This window comes from Trichechus manatus, unplaced genomic scaffold (assembly GCF_000243295.1).
Source record: "Trichechus manatus latirostris isolate Lorelei unplaced genomic scaffold, TriManLat1.0 scaffold00201, whole genome shotgun sequence".
Classification (NCBI taxonomy): domain Eukaryota; kingdom Metazoa; phylum Chordata; class Mammalia; order Sirenia; family Trichechidae; genus Trichechus; species Trichechus manatus.
This window is the reverse complement of record NW_004444137.1, coordinates 1755264-1779720: the sequence shown is the minus strand read 5'-3', so window position 1 is coordinate 1779720 and position 24457 is coordinate 1755264. Positions and strand designations below refer to the sequence as shown.

The 24457-nt window shown below is 43.3% G+C and overlaps 1 protein-coding gene across 4 annotated transcripts in view; it reads right to left on the bottom strand.

Moving 5' to 3' along the window:
• Positions 1–5936: 5936 nt before the first annotated feature.
• Positions 5937–24457, bottom strand: part of SPTLC1 (serine palmitoyltransferase long chain base subunit 1) — a 68603-nt gene continuing 50082 nt past the window's right edge. For all 4 annotated transcript variants that reach the window (XM_004387973.3, XM_023742115.1, XM_023742116.1 and 1 more), the window contains 6 exons: positions 22325–22420; positions 21927–22023; positions 19450–19504; positions 12701–12818; positions 9341–9414; positions 5937–7353 (listed from right to left, as the gene is read on the bottom strand). In XM_004387973.3, the coding sequence (XP_004388030.1) occupies positions 7260–7353; positions 9341–9414; positions 12701–12818; positions 19450–19504; positions 21927–22023; positions 22325–22420 (534 nt within the window). In that variant the 3' untranslated portion in view covers positions 5937–7259. The remainder of the gene's footprint in view (positions 7354–9340; positions 9415–12700; positions 12819–19449; positions 19505–21926; positions 22024–22324; positions 22421–24457) is intronic.

Sequence of the window (24457 nt, the reverse complement as noted above, 5' to 3'; positions counted from 1 at the left end):
TTCAAGAACCGTCTTACATCCTCCTGTTCCCTGTTCTCCTAATATTTTCCCCAGGCCAAGTTCACTCCTCTTGGAAAGTTCTACTTGACTTCAGATAGACCTCAGGTATATACGTACATACATACCCACAACATTATTTCCAAACCATTTTAAAGTGGGATGCATACATTTGCTCCCTTCTCCCCTACTAATACAGGTACATATTTCCTGAGAACAATCTTTTCTTACATATCCACAGCCGGGCTATTGAAGTCAATACTTTTATCTAATCCCCAGTCTCATCAATTATTCCAATGGCATCGTTGAAAACATTTCCCCGCACAGGGCAGGATTCCATGTGGCCTCACACGGAGCCCTGTTTCTTTAGCCTCCTGTAGTCTGGAGCAGTTACTCAGCTTTTCGACATCTCTGGCGCCATTGTTTTATTTTTTTAAAAAATTATTGTGGTAAAATATATATAACAAAATTGCTGTTTTAACCATTTTTAAGTATACAACACAGTGTTGTTAGTTACATTCCCATGTTGTGCAACATCACCGCTATCATCCGAAACAGAAATTCAGTATTCGTTAAGCAATAACTCTCCATTCCCCCCTGGTAACCACTAACGAACTTGTTAACCACTTGGTTACCACTGCCGTTGGTAACTGCTAATAAACTTCTGTCTCTGCGCATTTGCCTATTCTAGCTATTTCATTTATGTGGGATCATACAACGCTTGTCCTTTTGTATCTGCTTATTTCATTCAGCATCTTTTCAAGGTCCATCCACACTGTAGCATGGATCAGAACTACATTTCTCTTTATGGTTGAATAATATTCCATTGTATGCAGATACCATTTTCTGTTTACCCATTCAACTATGGATGGACGTTTGGTTTTTTTCTACCTTTTGGCTATTGTGAATAATGGATATTGGTATTTTTGAAGACCAGAAGCCTGTGATTTTACAGAGCGTCCTTCAATTTAGGTTTCTCAGAGGAAGTTAATCATGAGAGAACATGATTACATTCAAGTAATGCATCCCCAGCTGGAATACTACATAAATGATGTTGGTGTTTCTCTGGGAAGCGTAACTACGGACACGTGATGCCCACTGTCGCTTATCAGTGATACTACTTTTGATCACTTGGTTAAGGTGTTGTCCATTTTCTTGGCTGTGTAATTTCCTATTTTTTTCTTTTAAAATTAATAGGTAACTTGTGGAGACATGTTTTGAAATTATGTGAATATCCTATTCCTTGTCAAGCTTTCATCCCACCCAAGATTTTGGCCATACATATATGGATTTATTTTTGGACCCTCAATTCTATTCCATTACCATGTGCCTATTATACCAGTACCAGCCTGCTTTGATTACTGTAGTTTTATAGTATGTTTGGAGTCCCTGGGTAGTGCAAATGTTTAGTGCTCCACTACTAACTGGAAGGTTGGCGATTTAAGCCCACCTTGGAAGAAAGGCCTGGTGATCTGCTTCCAAAGTCACAGCCGCGAAAGCCCTACAGAGTGCAGTTCTACTCTGCGCACATGGGGTCGCCATGAGCCAGAATCAACTCAATGGCAACATGTTTGGTTTTTTTAATAGTATGTTTTGGAAACAGGAAGTGTGAGTCCTACTTTGTTCTTCTTTTCCAAGATTGCTTTGGCTATTTTGGGGCTCCTTGTAATTCCATATAAATTTGAGGATTGGCTTTTCCATGTCTGCAAATAAAGGTTTTTAACAGGCATGGTGTTGAATCTATACATTGCTTTGAGTAGTACTGGCATCTTAATAATATTAAGTCTTCCAGTCCATGAACACAGTATGTCTTTCCATTTGTTTAGGTCTTCTTTATTTCAGCAATGTTTACAGTTTTCAGTGTACAAGTCTTACGTTTCCTTGGCTAGATTTATTCCTAGGTACTTTATTCTTTTAGCTGCTATTGTAAACACAATTGTTTCTTTAATTTCCTTTCTGATTGCTCCTTGCTGGTGTATAAAAACCCAGAAGATTTTTGTGTGCTGACTTTGTATTTTGCCACTTTGCTGAATTCATTTATTACATCTAATAAGCTTTCTTGTGGGTTCTGTGGGGTCTTCTTATATAGGATCATGTCATCTCTGAAAAGGGATGGTTTTACTTTTTTCTTTCCGATTTGGATATCTTTTCTTTCTTTTTCCTGACTAATTGCTCTGGCTAGGACTTCCAGTACAATGTTGAATAGCAGTGGTGAGAGCAGGCATCCTTCTCTTGTTCCTGATCATAAGGGGAAAGTTCTCAGTCTTTCTCCATTAAGAATGTTAGCTGTGGCTTTTTCATAAATGCCCTTTATCATATTGAGGAATTTCCTTTCTATTCCTAGTTTGTGTGATATATATATATATGGATATATATGTGTGTATATATATAATCATGAAAGGGTGTTGGGTTTTGTCAAATGCCTTTTCTGTGTTGATTTGAGATGATCATGTGGTTCTTTTCCTTTGTTCTATTAATGTGACACACTATATTGATTGATTTGTGTATGTTGTACCACTCTTGTATTCCTGGAAAAAATCCCACTTGGTCATGGTGTGTAAGAGTCCCTGGTTGGTGCAAACAGTTAAGTGCTTGACTAGTAGCCTGAAGGTTGGTGGTTCGAACCCATCCAGAGGTGCCTCAGAAGACAGGCCTGGTGGTCTGCTTCCGAAAGGTCACGGCCTTGAAAACCCTATGAAACATTTCTACTTTGCACACATGGGGTCGCCATCAGCTTGGCGGGCAATTAACAATAACAACAACATGGTGTATAATCCCTTTGATCTGGTTTTGGGTTTGGTTTGCTAGTATTTTGTTGAGGATTTTTGCATCTATACTCACGGGGGATACTGGTCTCTAGTTTTCTTGTGGTGTCTTTGTTTAGCTTTGGTATCGGGTTAATATTAGCCTCTTAGTTTTGTCAGTCTAGCTAAGTTTCTCAATTTTACTGATCTTTTCAAAGAATTAACTTCTGGTTTGGGTGATTCTATTGTTTGTCTACTCTGTTCTTCATTTATTTCTGCTCTGATCTTTGCTATTTCCCTTCTTTTGGTAGCTTTGGGCATGACTCGCTCTTCTTTTTCTCGTTCATCAAGTAGTAAAGTTAGGTTATTGATTTGAGGTCTTTATTCTTTTTTAATCTAAGTGTTTACTGCAATAAATTTCCCTCCGAGCATCGCCTTTGCTGCATATCGTGTTTTAGTATGTTGTGTCATCGTTTTCATTCAACTCTAAGTATTTTCTGATTTCTCTCTTTATTTCTTAATCGACCCATTGGTTGTTTAATAGTGTGTTGTTTAATTTCCACGTAATTGGGAATTTTCCAGTTTTGCCTTTTCCTGAACATGAGTGAAATCCTATAGTATGTAGCTATTTAAGCCTAGCTTCTTTCACGTAGCATAATGTATCTGAGATTCATCCATGCTGTTGCTTGTGTCAGCCTTTTCATTGTTGAGTAGTATCCCACTGTGTGGATTCACCACAGCTGGTTTATCCATTCGCCAGTTGATGGACATTTGGGTTGTTTCCACTTTCTGAAAGGTATCGCTATGAGCATTTTTGTGTGAATATAAGTTTTCATTTCTCTTGGGTAAATGCCTAGTAGTGAGATCGCTGGTCAGATGATAAATATATGTTTAACCTGATGAGAAATTGCTAAATTGTATTCCAAAGTATCTGTACCATTTGGCAATCTCACCAGTAATGAATGAGAGTTCCACTTGCTCTATTTTTATCAGCACTTGGTATTATATATATATATATATACATATATATCTCATTCTAACAGATGTTTCTTTTATTGATGTCACTTAAGTTGTCTAATTGGTTGGCATAAAGTTGTTTATAATTTTTCCTTATAAATCCTTTTAATTTCTATAGGATAGTGATGTTTCCTGATTTCTGTAGGACTGACAGTGATATTGTAGTAATTTGTGTCTTCTCTGTTATCTCGTCAATCCAGCTAAGAATTTGTCAATTTTATTAATCTTTTCAAACAAAAAACTCGTGGTTTCATTGATTTTCTCTATTGTTTTTGTTTCCTATTTCATTGATTTCCACTCTAATCTTCATTATTTCCTTTCTTCTGCTTGTTTTGGGTTTAATTTGCTCCTTTCTAATTTCTTAGGGTGGAAGGTTAAATTATTGATTGGAAGTCTTTCTTCTTTTCTGATACAGGTATTTAAAGCTATACATTTCCTTCCAACCACTCTTTAACTGTATCACATAAATTCCATTCAGTTCAGAATATTTTAAAATTTCTTTTATGATCGACTGTTCCTTTAGAAGTGTGCTGGTTAACTGCCAGATATTTGGAAATGTTTCCAGTTTTCTTCCTATTGTGGATCTCTTGTTTCTGTCTGGCCAGGGAACATCCTTTTTATGATCTCAATCTTTTTAAATTTACTGAAACTTGTTTTATGGCTCAGCGTGTGGTCTATCCTGGAGAATGTTTCAGGTATACTTGAAAAGAATATGCGTTCTGGAATCACGGGGTAGAGTGTTCTATAAATGTAAGTTTGTGGTCAACTTGGTTGACAGTGTTGTTCAAGTTTTCTATATCCTTGATTTTTCTTTCTGGTTGTCCTATCAATTATTTAGACCGGACTATTCCAATCTCCAACTATTATTGTTGAATTGTCTATTTCTCTTCTTAATTCTGTCAGTTTGCTTTCTCTTTTTCAGGTGGGATATTTTCTACTGATCTATCTTCATTTATCCTTCTGCCATCCAAGTCTATTGGGCCTCTTTGTGTGTTTTTAATTTGTTATTTTACTTTTCAACTCTTTTTTTAGCCTCTGAGGAGCTGGAGGACAGCCAGCATAACCTTTTAGGGATAGGTCTGACCTGGAATCATCAGACTCTTCAATCACTGGGGAAATCCCAAGATTTTAGAGGTTACCTCTCAGGAACCAAGCGAGTGGGAGACCAAATTCTTTGGGTAAAGTTAAATTCTTTACCCCACACCACCATCTTCCTTCAACACTTCTAGCTTTTGGGACTAAGTCCATAAGGAAAGAAAGCCTTGGGCTCACACACCAGATTGTTATCTTATTTCACTGATTTTGAGATGCACCTTTTCTATCCATGTTATAATCTCTCTGAAACTGAAATGCATCTCACAACAGATGGCATGTTATAGAGAGCAGAGTTGTACGTAAGATAAATGTGCATGATACAACGGATGGAGTTCTAAATTTGAAGAAATACTGGTATCTTTACTGTCCCAACTTGCCTCAAGGCTCCACTTTTTCAGAGTTGGAACCTAGCTGTATACAATAAGAGTAATCATGTGGTTTCTTCCTCCTCAAGGGCAAGTGTGTGAAGTAAAAATGGACTCCAAATGGTTTCTCCATTGTGACCTCAAGCCATTGCCTCTCTAAACAGAATCATTGGTGAGGCCCTCTGGAAACTTATTTAAAATTTTTTTGGTAACCTGCTTTTAGATTTGGAAGACTGTCCTTTATTTTATTGCATCTAGCAGATACTTTTTGTGGTGTATGTTATTAGATTATGGTCACTCTATAGTTTTAACATAAAGACTCTTATTTTTGGCTCTTTTTGTTTAAACATTTGGTATGTTTCAGTAATGTGCATTATTCCACCCTTTCATAGAAAGTAATTTTTTTTTTTTTTGAAAAGTAACAATAAACACTAGGTGTTGCTATTTTGATTTAGAAAGTAGAATAAAAGTAGCTCAAAAGTTATTACTCTTATCTGTTTATAAAAATAACAATGGCTCTGGTATTTTTGTAGTCACAGGTAGCCAATGCTTACATCAGTAAGAACTCAGCAACGTTCAGATACTCTACATCCTTTGGTTGGGTATGAAGAAATCAATCTTTTCTTTAAAAAAAAACTACTCAAGGTTTGCAAAAAAGTTAAAATTAAAAGACAAAGACTGTCATGTTGAGTACATTATATACGCAAGTAGACGGATCATCACGAATGTAGGTTTATTTCGTTAAAAAACAAAACAGATTCACCCCTCAAAGAGCACTGTATCATTTAGAGCAGCAGCAGTCCCAAGGCACGTACGTACGAAACACCTCAAGCAAAATAGAAACGAAACAGTTAAAAATACTGTGTGTAATTTAAAAAGACGTTGAAGACCACCATTTGTTAATATGAACATCGGTTAGAAAAATGACTTTTCCTTCTTTTACAATTTTATTCCTTTACCGTTAGTTGCTAAGAGGAGTAACAGTGTAATAGTTATGCGCTATCTTGTGGCACATACCACACACTTTCAAGCCATTTAACTTGGTCTGCTCAAGAAAAAAACAGCTAAAGTACAGCTTAAAAATTTTATTTTTAGTACTTTCACATCTTTTTTAGATATCTGGAATTCGTACGCTTAAAAAAAACCCTCATTTTTCTTAGCTTAGTAGCTATATGTCCCTAGGCAAACCCACTATACAAAAAAGGACTACATTCAAGATATTCTAAAATACTAAAGACATGATTTGTAATTTGCAATCCTCACAATAATCCTCTTCCTAAAACATTAGAAGTCAACACATAATAAATGTAAAGGTCAACTAAATATATTAAAATAAAATAGTATTTGATTTAAATTATTGCTCACTCAGGACATATAATGAATATCCTCTGGTTAGGGATGCTAAGATTAGCTGTTAGAAATGGCCTAACATCAACATTTAGTGTATATAAAAATTCTTTTATAATGAAAAGTTTATAATAATCACACAAAAATTGTCCCTTTATATATTAGCCACCATTTAGCTTCACATGATGAAGACTGGAAAACATGTGGTTGAATTTGTTGTTCAGTAATAAATCTTGTATCATGTGTACTGACTTCAATGTCTCAAAGTCATTTTTTATATGAAATGGGGCGTTAAGGAGTGCTTACAGACTCTTCACTATTAGAAGGGAGAAACGAGACACTGAAGGTCCAGTTTTAAATGACAACAACAAAGCATATAAAACACTAGTACAATAAAGCGTTTTAAATAGTACTAAATAGCACAATTTAAATACCAGTTGGACACTGCCATTAGTTTCCCTCTTAAAAAAAAACAATCAGGTCCTGGGCTTCTAGCTGTGTTTTCTTTTTAGAAATAATAAGCATCCTCCTCACAGTCACCATTTGGTCTGTATCCACGCCGTAGATGTCCACACGCTCTCCTTTATGTTCTCGGTGGCCAGCCTGAGGTCTCCGAGACGCCCACACTCCACAGTGACCCAGAGGACTTCTGGTTTCTTGTGTGGAAGGCGTCCACCAGGCCCTGAGACGCAGCCTAGAGCAGAATGGCCTGGGCCACCTCTTTGATCGTGGACGCGGCTTTCTCCAGCTCTTCTTCTGTTTGCTCCACTGTGACCACAACTCTAATGCTGAGAAAGAGAGGATGACACAGAAAATTACCAAGTGACAGCCTATACCAAGATGCGTCATCTCTGGCCTGGGAGCCACATCCAGCCCACCACTTGTTTTTGTCAATAAAGTTTTATTGGAACACAGCCCTGCTTGTTCGTTACATATTGTCAGAGCTGCTTTGCTACCACAATGGCGGCACTGAGGGGTTGTGACAGGAATCCTATGGGCTGTAAGCCTAAATATCTGCTCTCTGGCCCTTCACCTAAGAAATCTGCCACCCCCTGGCCTATATCGTTCGTAGGTGTCTAGTCAGAGTAACCTGGTGGTAGGAGGCAGAAAACTTCAAGCTTTCAGAAAGCTGAAAATAAGACAAAGCTTGACAGGGCAATACTACCTCTTACTGCTTCCACTTTAATTTGCAGACATCTTGTTCTTCCACTGGACGAGTGTCCACTGAGCTGTACTGAGCTAGGCATGGAGCACAGAGGGCCACAAAGCAAGCGATGCTCCTGTCCTCATGAATCTGTGGTCTCATGCTGGGATAAGTGCAATGAAAAACGAGAGGGGCATCCCTGACAGGGACACAACAGAGAGTCCCGAACAGAAGAAAATGTAGAACAGAACCCAAATTCATGTAAAAAGACCAGACTTAATGGTCTGACAGAGACTGGAGGAATGCCCGAAACTATAGCCCCCGGACGCACTGTTAACCCAGAACTGAAACCATTCCCGATGCCTACTTTTCAGACAAAGATTAGAAAGGCCTATAAAACAATAATACACGTGAGGAATGTGCTTCTTAGTTCAATCAGATAAAGAGACAGCTCCTGTCCAAAAGCAGGGTGAGAAGGCGGGAAGGGACAGGAGCTGGCTGAATGGACACAGGGAACCAGAGGTGGAAAGGGGGAGTGTGCTGTCACATTGTGGGGATTGCAACCAATGTCGCAAAACAGTATGTGCATAAATTTTTAAATTGAGAAATTAACTTGAGCTGTAAACTTTCACCTAAGGCACGGTTAAAAAAAAGAAAAAATGCGGGGGGCAGGATCTGTAAGGTACTTTCCAGGCCTGCCAGTGTGGTCTTCCAAAGCCCAAGACTGGCACTAGGAGCCTGCACAAGGCCCACACTCCCTAGTGAGCACGTCCCTGATGTGGCGTCTGCTCCTGCTCCAGGCTCACTCCTTCCGTATCCTTGTGGCTTGTGCTTTGAGCTTCCCAGAGGCACTTGCAGGTCTTGGAACCATGGTAAACCCCAGGGCAAAGCTCACAGCAGCCATCTCTGGAGTGCCACAATGCTCACTGTCTCCTGACAAGCACATCCTGGTTCTCCAGGCTCAGCTGAAGCAGCACCTGCCCCAGGAAGCCGGTATCCTCCCAGGCCAGAGCCAGCCCTGCTCTCCTCCTTCTGTGACTGTGCTGACTCAGGGCTGTGGCCCTGAATGCTTCCGGGCTTGTGTGCCTAACCCCCCGACTATGCTGGAAGCTCCTTTGGTAACTTTCACCTTCAGTATGTTCTGGGTTTAAAACTGAATCGAGGCACATTCTCACACGGGGCTTCTTGAACCTTTACAGCTGTCCCCACTGCTGTTTGCTCCACTCCAGGTGTTTCAGTCTGTTTGCTGGGTGAAGGGCCACAGAGTGCTCTGGCCAGCAGAGGTGATGGCGGCCACAACCCGGGTTGCTTTGTGCCAGAAGCTGCTGGTGCAACACGTGGGGCTCTGGGTACACGGCAGACGTGCTGAGTGGAGCTTCCGTCTGACCCAGTGACTCTTGGGGTCCTGGACACTTCTTTAGGCTAACTAGGGGGCTACATGTGAGTCCTGAGGGGCTTTTCAGCTAGAATGTGAAAACACCCAGTGTAAGAACAGAAAATAGGTGAGGTACTATATTTTAATGATGAAGACATTCTTCCTCATCCTGTGATAGTCTTGACATTTTCAAACACAATACATTTCATGCAGACTTTGTCAGAAAAAGAAAGGCTGTGTCTGAATGTCAACCCACCTCGGAGGAGGGAGGCACTTCTCTTCTTTCTCCAAGTAGCGCGCCTGCGTTAACGCGATGCTTCTGTTCATGCACTGAGTGAAGAAAAAGGATACATTTGCAAGCCGAACGAACATCAGACACTGTGCTCATTCAAACCGGAAGAGACACGGAAACGCTAGCCCTCCACAGCAGTTTTAACTCATTTTTCCAATTAGAACTGGTAGGAAACAAAACTCAAATACCACAACATAATCTAGAGCAGCAATGGTCTCCAGAACTCTCTGCAAGGACAGCTGTGTTCGTTCTGCTCTGTCCTGTACGGCAGCCACCTGTCACATGTGGCTACTGAACACTGAGATGTGGCTAATGCAACCGGGAAGCTGAATTTGTAATTCTGCTTACGTTGCATTAATTTAATTAGTCGCAGGTAGCTAGTGGCCACCTAATTAGACAGAGCAGTTAGAACACGTGGAAATGGGATGAGCGGAGCCCTGAAGGCTAACCAAGCGAAGAGCTAAACACAGAACTACAGTGGCAGGACTGCTTCAGAGGATGGCCGGCAAGTCAAGGTTAGCCACGACTACTGAAAAATTCTCTGAGAGAGAGAGCGGAGCCACGACTACTGAAAAATTCTCTAAAAGAGAGAGCGGAGCCACGTACTGGCCGTGGAGGTCTCTTTCTGGCGTGATAAAAACACTCGGCCATCAGATACTGCTGGCCGCACAACCTCGTGAATGCACTCAAAACCACTGAACTGCGTACTTGAAAAGGGTGAATCTATCGTATGTGAACTATCTAAATTAAAAAAAAAAAATCAGAGCAAGGGATGGTAATATACCATTGCCTGACAGGAGGGAACAATTCTTCCAAGTCCCCGGGAGTGAAAGCATTTGCTTGAATAGAGTGTACTTTGTAAGCAGGTTTTTCCCTGCTAGGAAGAGATGAAGACAAGGCCAGGCAGTGATCACAGATTCTGGCTGATTACGGATTCTGGAACTGCGCTTGGAAAAGCGAACTCCTGAAAATGTCTGTGCTGGCTCTGTTTCTAGCCCTGGCTGGTTAAGAATCGTTCTAAACCATAACCTGGAGTTGGTAAAAACAGTGTTTTGTCGAGCAACTCGACATGAGCTTGGCAAAACCTCTCAGTTCTGCAAAGCTTAACCAGGAGTTATAGTACGCTGATTCTTTTCTCCCACTCCAATATTGGGTGGGGTGGGGGGAGAGTAAAACAAAGTAAGATTTTGAAGTTGCCAATAGTTATTATATTTAAGACAGAAGCGGTAACTATGCAAGTAAGTTACAAATGAAAAGTTTCCAGAACAGTGTTTGTTCCCTACCCCAGACCCCGCTCTCTTCTCACTAAACCCTCCAGATGATTTCGTTATGACGGTCGGCCTCAACGGCCCACAGGTATCATCCTGGGATCTGTGGGTTCTCCATAAGGTTCTCATTTCCTCTTTGCTGAGGACTGTCTACTTCAGCAGGGCATGTTATGAAGTCCTTAATTCCCAGACCGTCCTAGTGTCTCTCTGGAACAAAGAAGCAGTCAGCCTTTAACTGCCGCTACACAGTGAAAACGGGATGGAGCTGGATTCCACGAGGACTCCATCCACCAGCACCTGGAGAACCCGGCACCAGGGAGCACGGCGTGTGTGTGGCTCACAGCCCTGAGCTGGCTCGGTGGAGACTCGGGGGGAACGATGGATACACTTACAGGGACCTGCTCCACAAGAGTCAGGCCCTAGGGGTGATCAATTAAAAAACACAAAACCACAACACTCATCTGCCACACTCAGGTAACAGAATGAATCTGCATTTAGTTTACTGGCTTGTTCTTTTAGTTCGTATTTAATTTACGAATCTGTTTTGGTATTACATTTGTGTGAGAAGTCTAATCACAAGAATACGATACCTTTACGTTTGTACAGATTTAAGCAACGTTACAATAAAAACACCAAGACGGTAAAGGGGTCTGTAGGACGCTTTCCCCCCTTTGAAGAGCATCTACCATTTTTCAAGTCTGCAAAGCTGTGCCTGAGGGGACATCTGTGACATTTCCTCACCCAACAACACAAGAGTCACTCCTGATAATCCATAACTTGACATGTTTTCTGAATTAGGAATCTCACATTCTGAGTTTGGTTTTATTCTTATTTTCTAACACCACTGACTCCAGAAGGCCACAAACTGCGTGATGCTCCCGTGAATCTACCATTGCAGACCGTGTGGTTCAAACACTGTAGGGCACAGGCTGGCCGAAGCAGGCTTGAAGCCAGAGGCTGGCTGCACGTGCTGGTCCCCACACTTAACAGCCAGGTGTCTGTGGACCAGGATGTGACAATTCCCACCCCCCTACCCCACACACAGGTCGGGGGCAGGCAGGCACTGAAGTCCAGAGATGCTGGACGGGTGGAGCCCGGCACGGGCCGCACACGGAGAAGGCACCAACAGGTGGCGCCATCATTGCTGTGAGACCCCACCTGGCAGCCTGGGGTCGGAGCAGGAGCCTTTGGGAGGAATCCTTAGCAGGACGAGGAAGCAAAACGGTACATGTTCTCATTCTAAACTACATGTGACATGCATTTCAGGTTCAAGCAAAAGGCGCTGTCACCGCACGGGAGGCATGTTTACAGGGGGCAGTGCCCCTTCACATTTGTTAAAACTGCACGGAGCCAAGTCAGAGAGGAGGGCTTGAGATGCAGCTCCGCTGGACAGAAAGAGCACGGGGTTTTCCACAGCAACACGGTTCTTAGTAACTCAGTTCTAACTAGTGGTAAAATAATTTTCAGAAGATTTAAAAAAAATAAAAATAAAAAACTGAGTAAACGTGTCATTTTACGCATGTTAAAGAAGTGGTTTTGTCTTCCTCCCATCCTGACTACAAGCGTGCCCTGACTTCAGGACTCTGATCCTTGCAGGGTAGCTGATAACCTATTTTGGAGCCCCGCTGGGGTAACCTTCCAGACCAGGAGCTGTCTGTCGTGCCTGCAATGGCCAGACACCATGCCTTCCCAGCTACAGCCTACGACTGCCTGGCTTTGGGAATGGTGAACAATGAAATTTCCGTAGGCTCATTATTTGGGATAGACGCAAAGTTATTCAGTACAACGCCACACAGAACACGACTCTGGCGGCCGATCAGAGGAACCAGAGGCTGTCACGACAGACGCGCCATAAACCTAACCGGGCAGAGCCAGACGTCGGGAAGGACCGTGAGCGCCAGAAAAGGTCCGTGTCAGAAGAGGGGCGACTGGCAGCTTCCTCCGTATCTTCCCTCTTGAGGCAAAGAGGTCTTTCTTACAAACGATGTTTAAAAAATTGCTTGCAGTGGGAATAAAAATAGGGTGGGGAGAGTCACTTAGACAACTAGATACTTACTTGACTGACAATTTCCTGAAGGAGTTTCACATCTCTCTCTCGAGACCCAGTGCTCTTTTCTAGCTGCAGGTGAAATGCTGGAGAAAACGACTTCCCCACCACTTTTAATCCAGAAATGCTGAAGGGGGGAAACACACACACACATTAATCCCTTCCGGGTGCTAAGAGATCTCACGCATAAATAACTCAACAGGGTCTGCACTGGAGAGGCCCGCTGCATGTAACAAAACTTGGGACGTTTACTGGAAGCATCACAGTATCCGCGGTGGAACTCCAATTGTGACACACACAAAAAAAAAGGTAAAAATGCACACTCTGGACAGCTTGGTCATCTAGGAGCACCTCCTGCAATGCTGTTTCTGTGAGCAGATCCTTTTGTCTCTCATTTCACAAGAGAAAACACGAGTCACCCCGAGCTCTCCACTAGGAAGTCTACCGGGCCCTGCTACCTCGCCCACCGCAGCTTGTGAGACTGACCTCCTCACACACCTTCTCCCAGGCCACTCACCGCGGGGCCTGGGCCCCTGTGGCCTCTGCCCGCAGTCGCCATATACGCCAGGTCCCAGGTGGAGTGTGACCTCCTCGGAGGGCCTTCCCTCACCACCCAGCCTAGCAAAGGGCCCGCCCCATCATATCCTATCATCTGCCCCGTCTGTTTCCTTCACAGAAACAGATCTTCTCGTTCCGTATTTCACAGAAACATGGGCTACTTGTTACAAGGAATGATGTTATGCTTCCTCGCTTATTATTTAAGTCTTTAGTTTGTACCTTGTATTCTCATAAATTACGGGGATAAGTTAACATTACAAACACTGTATTTTGATCACCAGCAACGTGTTTAAGTTTCCTTTTTCTTTGCATGTTCAGTTTTAAATTTTGCTTGAGTTAAGATTATTTTCCTCTTTCTTGTCTGCTGCTTTAGGGAAGACAGGTTTTTTCGGGGGAGGGGTGAAAACTGCTATTTTCAAACGATTATGACAGATGTCATGAGAACTATACGCCGTATTATTTAGTCAGGTTCCTTTAAAGTCCATTTTACCCCACAATGAAAACACTGATTTCTGACTTATCTCCTAAGACACAGATGATGTCACATGCCTATGTGAAATTAAGCTACGTAGATTGCATTCATTTAGCTTGTTTTACCTGCAAAGATCTGTCTGTCCCGTAGAATGAAATCAGCACAAAAAGTATGAAGTAGCGTATCGATTCTGACCCATAGTGACCCTACAGGACAGGGTATAACTGCCCCATAGTTTCCAAGGAGCGGCAGGTGGATTTGAACTGCCAACCTTCTGGTTAGCAGCCATAGCTCTTAATCACTGTGCCACCAGGGCTCCAAACCACCCATAAGCATTATTAATTTGTGTGTCTTTCTTTAACTGTAATATGTCATGTTAAGATTTCTCAGTAAACCAGGCTGCAGATTTGAATCATGGAATCTTCTGGAATGTGGGGGAACTTTCTAGATTAGTTCTTTTACTAATGTAGAAATAAGCCATATACTTTCAAAACTCATTTTCTATGTAATTTTTGGATGCATTAAACTTGCACCCAAAAAAATTGGTAGTTTTTTTAAGGTCATGTACTTCCAGAGGAGAACTTAAAAATTTGCTGTTCAAATAGCACATATGAATCAAACAGCCTGGACTTTCCTTAATACATACAAGGCACCCCAAGCCCACTCTAGCTTGTGCTTTGATAAATGGGCTCATCTCACAGGCTGGGCAGGGTAGGCCAGTGGGAGATGAAATGAAACAAAATGCCCTATTTTTGTCTGCCTAGATTAAAGTTTAACTAAAACCAAATGGACACACGAGTTTTAGCTGGAGTTCAGAAACTTAGAAGCTGTATTTCAGAGCCTATTACATGCCACAGAGAAACATTTTGGAGAATCTATATTACTTTATCCAAATGGGTAAATATCAAGCACAGGGCTAGGTGTTAGTGACAGGACAATCAACAAGACAAACCTGGTCTCCCTTCTTTTATGCCTACAGTCTAGGAAGAGAGTTAGACAGAAATAACTAGGTTCCATCTGGGGGATCTTCAGGTTTCTGACCAAGGGGCAAACCAGTAGAGGCTTCTGACTTCCTCTCTCAAACTCAGTCTTAGAGATGAGAAGTGAATTACTGATGAGAGGGAAATTTAAAAATTACTTAGAACTAAACATTGAAACTATTACCTGTGAAAATGTCTATCTTGACATATATTTAATGGAAAAAAAGAAACAAAACCAGTAAGCTAAATTCAGCTATAAAAGAGTACGAACACAAATGGAAAAGAGAGAAACAGAAAATAAAATGGGAAAGTGCAGACCCCAAAGAGATAATCATAGCCTACCCCTCAACCCAAAGGCCCCGAGCCTAGAACGCCTTCAAGGAGAGTCCTGCACAGCTTTTAAGAAGCAAACAATGAAGCCTTGTCTTGTGCACCCGCTCCGTAAGGCAGAACGGGTGGAAAGGCTGCCCAGTTATTTACTGAGGCTACTACGATAACGTTGCTTTCTATGTTATGTAAGGTTGGTGTAACAAAAGATTAAAGGTCCATTTAAAATTGAAAGTATGGATATAAAAGTTCAAATTAAAACAGTCACTAAATAAATCTAAACTCATTGCCACTGAGTAGATTCCAACTCACGGTGACCCCATGTGTTAAGAGTAGAACTGCTCCATAGGGTTTTCTTGGCTGTAATCTTTACAGAAGTGGATCGTCAGGCCTTTCTTCTGTGGTGCCACTGGGCGGGCTGGAACCGCCAACATTTAGGTTACCAGTCAAGTGCAAACTGTTTGTGCCATGTGGGGACCTTTAATAATAAATAAAACTGTAGAAAAATATACTGTAATCAAGCATGGGCTACCTCCAGTTCTTTAGTGAAGAAATGATTTTATCCTGGGAGTAAAAGAAGGATGCCTGCTATCACTACCACCGTTTAATAGAGGGCTGGAGACCTTGGTCAATGCAGTAAAGAAAAAACAGCAGTAAGATGTCAAAGAATTGGGAGAGGAAGAGAGAAAACCGTAACTGCAGGTAGTAGGATGTCCACGCACATGATCGTAACAGAATCAAACAAATTACCGAAACCAGCGAGAGCTCAGAAAGACTGCTGAATAGATCAGTTCAGAGAAATCAAAAACCAGCAATCATCAAGCACAAAATATAAAAGACAACCCCTTTCACAACAGTAACAAAACCTATAGGATTATCTAGAAATCTCCCTGAAAGGTCTCATAAAGGTAAAAGGGTTTTGTGGAGAAAAATGTTAAATCCCACTAAAGGACACACGAAAGAAGATCCGAGTAGGTGGAGAGATCATGTCCATGGATCGTAATTCCCTGCACATTAACCGGAGAACTGAATCCACTTCCAATGAAAATTCCAGCAATATTTCTAAAGGAACCTGAAATCACTGCAAAACATACATGGTAGTAAGAACACATACATTAACGAGAACAGAGTCTGAAGTTTGAGGGAACGAACCAATCGCAACAGAAGAGACAGTACAAAAACAGATCCAGGTGTAAATCGGGAACTGACGTCCAACGGAGAGAGTACCACCGAACAGTAGAAGAAAGGATATGGTGTCTGGAAACCGACCTCATTGGTCTTAAACAACCCTCTGCTGACCTCGTTCCTTCCTCAGGCCGCCACCCCGTTTCCGCACCTCTTCATAGCAATATCCAGCACATCCAAGCTGTGTTCAATCCCTCTCTTCCCACTCTCTCCTGAACCTATTTCCATCAGGCCTTGTGCCCCCAGCACACTACTGAAGCTGCTCACCAAGTCACCAATAACCCTGTGGGATGGAATCGAAGCATCACTTTGCAGATACTGGCAACAACCGACACTTGAGCACCTTCTCCCCCTGGATTCCAGGACCCCGGCTGCTGCTTCACTGGCCAGCTCTGAGTTCTCAGTCTCCTTTGCTGGTCCCTCCCCTCTTCACACCGTCACGCCTGTATATACAGCTGCTGCTCCTCCCTACCTGCTGTCCAATGGACAGCTCATGCTTAACACAGCCGACACTGAGTTTCCCCCAATGAACGTGTCTTTTCCACAGTTCCACCCACCTCAGTCCCTAACAACTCCATCTTTTTAGATGCTCAGACCAAAAGCCTTAGACCAGCCTTGAGTCTTCTCTTTCTCTCTCATCCCACATATCCAGGTAGCTGGCTTTACCTTCACATCCAGAATCCAATCCCTTCTCGCTGCCACTATCAAGGTCAGAGTCACCTACCTGCGGCCGGCATCATTGCAACAACCTCCTAACTTGTCTCCCTGCTTCTGTCCTTGCCCCCCCCAACAATCCAGCTCGTCACACTACACCAAGAGTCGTTTTGCTAAGACCTAACTTAAGTCACGTCACGGCGCTCTTTCATCCAAAACCATGCCACGGCTTCCTGTCTGAGAGTAGAAGGCCAGGTTCCTGCCGTGGCCTACAGAGCCCTGGATGGCTGCCCTCTACCTGGCCGTCACCTCACTGGATCCCCCCGCTCTCACGCCTCTGGCCACACTGGCCCTCACCTCACCGGATCCCCCGCTCTCACGTCTCTGGCCACACTGGCCCTCACCTCACCGGATCCCCCGCTCTCACGCCTCTGGCCACACTGGCCCTCATCTCACCGGATCCCCCCGCTCTCACCCCTCTGGCCACACTGGCCCTCACCTCACCGGATCCCCTCGCTCTCCTGCCTCTGGCCACACTGGCCTCCTTGCTGTGTTGTCTGCTGTTCCCTCTAGGCATCTAGATACTGCATGATTTGCTCCCACACATCCTTAGTGTGTTTAGTGAGGTGACTGTGGAGTCACCCAAGTGTAGATCTGAGTGTAAGAGCTGGAGCCCCTGGAGCAGCACAGACTGGAGCCACAGCATATTACAGGTGTCACGAAATGATAGGAAGCTGAAGGCACTTCTCCCAGGAGGTTACAGAGAAGGAAAGAGGACCAGGACTAAGCCTGAAGAGGAGGGTGCTGAAAGAAAGCCTCCAAAGACCAGGGTGAGGCAATCAAGAGAGGCAGGAGAAGAACCGGAAGTGTGGTGTGACAGATTCCAAGTAAAGAGCTGCAGGAAGGCCAGCGAGGTCAATGGTGCTGACGGTGACCAGGGGACCAGGCAAGGCCACACCACTGGTGACCCTACAGGAGCAGTTCAGATGAAGCTTAAGAGTGGAAGCTGGACCTCAGCAGCTTCACATGTAAATGGGAGATGAGGATGTGGAGAAAGCAAAAACAGCTCTTGAGAAGATGACAGAGGAAGGCAGGGGCTTGGGGAGGCTGCTAGAGGGGAAGGTGGGGTCACGGGCAAGAGGGATTCAGAACAAGAGAGGAGAGTGTGCCTGAGTGCCAGGAAGGTGGGGTCACGGGAAAGAGGGATTTAGAACGAGAGAGGAGAGTGTGCCTGAGCGCCAGGAAGGTGACCTGGAAGAGGGGAAGGTGGGGTCACGGGAAAGAGGGATTTAGAACAAGAGAGGAGAGTGTGCCTGAGTGCCAGGAAGGTGACCCAGGAGAGGGGACAACCAAAGGCACACAGCCCTTAAGAAGGAAGGCCTGTGACGGCTGGGGGAACATTTTTCAGCGACCACAGGAAGGAAGGCTGTTTAGACACTGTAGGCGTGCAGATCTGCTAGGGAAAATGAGGGCGTTCCCATGTGATAGCGTGAGGCAAGGACATGAGCTGAAAGTGGACGGAGCAAAGGCAGAGGGTTAAGGACTGGGGAGAAGAGAAGATGTGTGAGAGAGCTGGGGAAAGTGGAAGACTGGGCTTATAAACACATTAACACTGCCAGAGTGAAGGGCGTTTGAGGGTGGTGGTCATGAACTTACAGGGACTCCTGTGTGCCAGGCTGTGTTAGCATATTAATATTTCATGCAATCAGTGTAACTGGAACCAACACAATTAGTATCTCTCTACCACGAATCATGCAGGAACTTTTGTCACTACCATACAGACACACCCAGAACTTTAACTGTTTCTGCCCCCACTTTATCTCAACAGCTGTGATCTACTCACTGGTCAATTATTCTTTTCTTACTGTAAAGTCTCTAGGGTCCATATCTGGTAAGAGAGAGACAGGACTTTCACGACTGAAAAGGTACTTTTGACCTTAGGAAAGGCAAAAAAGAAACACCTGGGGCAAAGCGAGAGATTTTCTGTAAGATCAGAAATCTGCCTGAATGTCACCCGCCTCAAATTTTCCTCAACTCTACAGAAATCTTAACGAGCTACTACTCTTTTACAGTTTAAAAAAGAAACTTTCATAAAGTTCCGTCAATTTCACTTGATTCTTTCTCTGGTATTAATTTAAATAAAACAGAATCTAGTAATTTATTAAAAAGTAACAGAGAGTATGGACTCAGTTATTTAATGATATCGTATGTGAGTATGCCCTTTTACCCGTGTAGACTGGAGAGATTCTCCAATGTTTACCCTGGTTATTTCTAGCGGTAAGATTCTGGGTGATTTGCTACTTCCAGCTTTGCATCTTCTCTATTGCTATGATATTTTATTAATGAGCTTATATCGTTTTTACAAAAACAAAGTCACGAGCTGTTAAAATAACAGCAAAGCAGATGGTCTGGTTTTACACAAACAGACCAATTTCAGTGAATCAGGTTTTTGGTCTCTTAGTTCCAAGTCAATCAAACTGACCTCAGCCTATCAAATGTTCTCAGAACCAACGAGGTTTGCACGAGTTCTTCAAACGTGGTGCAGATGAGCTTTACACTGGTAGAAAACACAGAAAACTTACCCTTGTAATGCTTTATGAATTTGCTCGCACTTTTCCTTCAACACTGCAAAAATACCTGTGTGAAAAAGAATATCTTTGGTAGTTTATTTGGAACATTTGACAGCACTCATCTAAAAAAGATTCTTAACGGCCCAGTTCAAGTTCATCCACTTAAAATGCGGCCAATCCTTCCGCATGATAAACAGAGAGCTGTAACTCACACTCCTCCATGGGCCTGGGCTTTCGTCTCTGGCACCTGGGAACCCAGCGCCTCCTTCCCTTGCTGCCCCGCTTTCGCCAGCCTCCGGGATGGGGCTCTCCAAGCAAAACAGGGGCTCTGACTGTTACTGAGAGTCTACAGGTAATCTAGATAAGGGGGTTGGGAGTAACAGGGTGCAGACCTATTACACTTCTCTCTGGACCCCAAACAACTTTGTAAAAAGCAGACACTAGAGTAATTTTTATACTGTTTCCTTTGTATTTTCCTTTTGTTCAAGGAAAATTCAAAAATCAAAATATCTAATCCTATCTCCAGGAGGTGAGAGTGTCAGGTCGTCTGGAAGCGAGCATACAAATGTGCAGACAAACATCCACAGGCTCTGGCTCCAGAAATTAAAATCAACATTGAAAATTCAGAAAAAGAACTACGAGGAAAGGCCTGCTTCTCCCTTTGTGTTTCCAGTGTTGGTGACTTTATCACACTAAAGCCACATCTTTAATTCACAGCTGACGTTTTATTTTGTCAAAACAGCCCCTGGGTTTAGAGTCATTATTTTATAGTCAAAATTTTATTCTCGCTGGGCAATTGTCAGAAAACTATTAGCTAGAAAGAATTCTTGTAAAAATTTGTTCACAAGAAAGAGCTGGGCTTCAAACTGAATGTAAATGAATAGTAAAATGAAATCCTTTGAAAAGAGGCAAAATGTCTTCAAAGTTTAAATGTTTTGGATTTTTAAAAATTAAAGATCAAGTTAAGTGTTTTTCATTTCCTCATAGAAGGCTAATACTGGCATACTTAAGGGAAAAAAAGGGATATTATGAAGTCCAGAAAAATTTCATGTTTAAAATCTTTTGTTGGTACACAATGGGGAAAGTAAATAATGTCACTGAATAATACATGTAAAAATGGTTGAAAAGGCAAAAATTTTGCTGTATGTATTTTGCCACAATTAGAAAAAAAACTTCTGTTAGGGAAAGGAGGGCAGAGGCAACAGTGAGCACAAGATCTGTCAAATTACACCCACTCTTCACTTATTGACATGGTTAGGTTCCAAAGACCAGGTCGTTATGTGAAAATCGGCGTTATGTGAACACAGAGGATGACTACGTCAGATCACAAAATGCAGGATGACTACATCATTACATAACTGCCAAATTACATCTTTACATAACTGCCAAACCACTGAGAATCACAGCCCAGCCAAGCTGACAAACAACCTTGACCATCACAGCCAGCGTTACTCTTGCCTCACACCTCAGGATTTAATACTGCCAGACATATGTCGTTAATGTACAAAATAGCTGGACAGTAGATTTTTCCTGTTGTTGTAAATGCGAAATGTCAGATAATGAGACAGCTGGTAAGTGAGGAGTGGGTGTACTGCTGTAAGAGCCTTCGCATCTATTTCATAAAGATATAAATTGTCTGTTGTAAAAGCAACATGACTTGAGGGCAGCATCTTCCGTGAATTAGGACACGTGACTTAGGATTGCAGCTCTTTTGCTGGAGGTTTCACAGGCAGTTAGTGGCTTACCCTTCACCTTTCTGCTCCTTGGTTCCTTTATTTTCACAACAGGGAACTACCTAATTTATGCTGTTTCAGTCAGGGTATTTTCTTCTTTGGTATTATGCTAGTAACTGGAATTCCAAAAGTAAATGGAACAGCATTTCCTCGATGATCATTATTCTGTGGTCAAACTCAAGAATCTGACTTCTAAAAATAGTTTGCTGTTTTAATATTTTTTTTGGTACAAATGAGATGGAAGCCTGTAACTTCATTTCAATAAACCCTGTCCCATAAGGGCCTGCTAAGAGCAGAAGAGAGCGGGCGCGCCAAGCAGGTTCTGCTTTGGTGGAGCAGGTTTGCCTCGGTACCAAGTGATACTTCAAAGGTGAAGGGAAAACCAGACAACAGCTATAAAACCACAGATGCCAAAGAGCGGCACACTTTACCCAGTTTCTCAACCAAATATAAACCAAACGACGAGGGGGACTTTTTTCGGGAATGGGGATGTTTAGGAGGATACTCCGCCCTCTAGCGCCTCCCAGCAGCGGACGGAGTCAGCCATGCTTTTACTCTAGCTCTGAGAACAAGAACCCCTGAGGCAGGGACAATGTCTTCCCTGACACTCTTCCAATAGTGCCAGGTGATATAACCGAGAGCCAGAGTTTTGTCTGGTAAATAATCTCCGCTAGCTAACTCCTGCAGAGAGCCGGCCAGCCAACGTGACTAAGACAGCCCGAGAGCTCTCTGATTTCCTAGTTTAAGAGACGATACCTGGATTCTCTTCCATGATGTTGAGAGCCTCAATTGCAGCAGCAGCTAACAGGGGAGGTAACGAAGCTGAGAAGCAGTAGCCCTGGCCGGAAAGTCTCTGAAAAGAAACAAAACAAGTTCACAACATCAACACACTTCTCTGTCTTTTTTGGGTCAGCATTCTGCAAGCAGTGAGTCCCCGTACCACCTACTAACCAGCGTGCACGAAGGGTGATGTGGAAAGATCCAGGCATGGGGAAAGTTACATGTGGAATAGAATCAAGAATTTTTTTGTTTTTTTTTTTAAAGGGAGATAATTTTTAAATATAAATATTTAGACTTTTATATTTAGAAGTTACATTTTGAGGCGACCAATGAAGCAGTTTCAGTTTATGGTCTTGTAATCCAAAGAAGCCTACCTGGTGGTCAATTACAAAAGACCTGCCACAGCAGAAGCCCCCGACAGAAGCAAGGGAGTTCTCCATGTTTGCGCTGATGAGATCGATATCATCAATCTGCCAGAAAAGGCGGACACAATGGTGGTTACTCCTCAGTAAAGAAGAAATGGTCATGTCAAGCCCAGAGACAAAACTCCAACACTGATCACGTTTACTGACATCTGGATTCAAACAGACTGCTTATGCAGACATCAAGGGCAAACCACAGAATCCATCGCTAAGGGGATGGCTGCTTCAAGACCTGTCTCCCGAAGTGTCTCTCTTTATGTTCTTTGTTTTTACCATTTTATCATGTGCTGACACTTACATTTGCACTGGAAGAGAAAAATTCAAAGGAGATAAAACCCAAAACTGTTTGCTGACAGGTTTTATTGAAAAGGAAACCACGCTGGTACCTAAGGGACAAAACGACTAATTTACTGGCTTCAAAACCACAAGACCACCAAAGTGACTGCCGCCGTCACCTCAGGAAGCAGAGGCCAGCGTGAGAACCCCCGAGGGTCATGGACTACAGCTACGCTGACGACCTGTGTAGACAGCAATCGCTCCGTGTGTTTAATGGGTCCGTGTTCTAAGCCATTTGCGAAGAAAGGCGTGACCTGTGTAGACAGCAATCGCTCCGTGTGTTTAATGGGTCCGTGTTCTAAGCCATTTGCGAAGAAAGGCGTGACCTGTGTAGACAGCAATCGCTCCGTGTGTTTAATGGGTCCGTGTTCTAAGCCGTTTAAGAAGAAAGGCGTGAACGCAGGTTACTGCGCGTCGCTTTGCGCCCTGTGTGTTCACACACACACACACTCAGACTTTCGTAAACGAAGGGCTGTATTAAAAATACTCACACGTACAACGTCAGAGTACTTCCTTGCTAAAAACAGTGGCCTAGCTGGCCTACTGCAGGGAAGGTAACTGAGATAAATAAAAATAAACTATCAAAATTTTAAGCACTTCACTCCTGCGTTTCAATTTACCTTCTTTGTATCATTTCAAAAATGAAATCGAGGTATCCAAACATCATGCCAATTGAATCTATGGCCAAACTGGACCAACTGGGCGCTGGATGAACCTGATGTGCCCTGGGGGCTCTGAGTTCCCACTACCTTCTCGGCTCCTCAGTGCTCCTCTGATCTGTGCCTTCTGCTCCAGTCCCCAGCACCGAGTCACATGCCAGGTGCCCAGGAGGCATCTGATGAATCCTCACTGATGGTCACGAGAATGACCGGCCAGATCCCAGCTGGTGGTGGGCTCTGCGTTCCAGAGACCCAACCCTTAAGGGCTCATGGATATTATCTTAGCGACAGATGCTGACAGCACTTCAAAAAATACAACAGTGACGTCATAGTGCCTTTTCCTTCTTTAAAATGTTTACGCCTTAAAAAAAATTGCTCTCTTGTACTGCTAAATGTGTTTGAACTAGATTTCCATTTACCTTAAATACCTCGATGCATTTAATTGCCAAACGTTCAGTTTGTCTTAGAGGAGTTTGCTTACATCTAACTTCGGGTGATATTCATTTGGCTCTGTTTTTCTGTAGAACCGATGGCAAGTAGGATGCAGATAATCTGTGGTGATTTTATATTTTGTGGTTCGACTTTGTAACACAGGCTGCAAAACTTTTATGTGCGTGTTTTGGAGAAAAAGCTTCCTTCACTCCACCACAGCACGGGGTGGTAGATGAAGACAAGCTGTCAGGACGGCCGACACCACGCTTCCCTCAGAGGCTCCGGGAGCACAGTCCGCACGGTGCTGCGGGCACTCTGCGATCACTTCCCTTCAGCAAAGGAAGACGTGTGTGACCCTGAGGGGCTTGGCTCAATCCCTGCCCCTGGCGTTTCTTAATAAATAAATATCAATCTCTCTCTCCCCCCCTCCCCAGTTGGCGCAAATGGTTAAACGCTGGACTACTAACCGAAAGGCCTGGCCATCTGCTTCTGAAAGGTCACATCCTTGAAAACCCTGTGGAGCAACTCTACTCTGTCACATGGGGTCACTGTGAGTTGAAATGAACTCGATGGTAGCCAACAACAACGTACATACATACCCGTGTATGTATGCCCATGTGTATGTACACGCACACCATCCGTGTATGTATGCCCATGT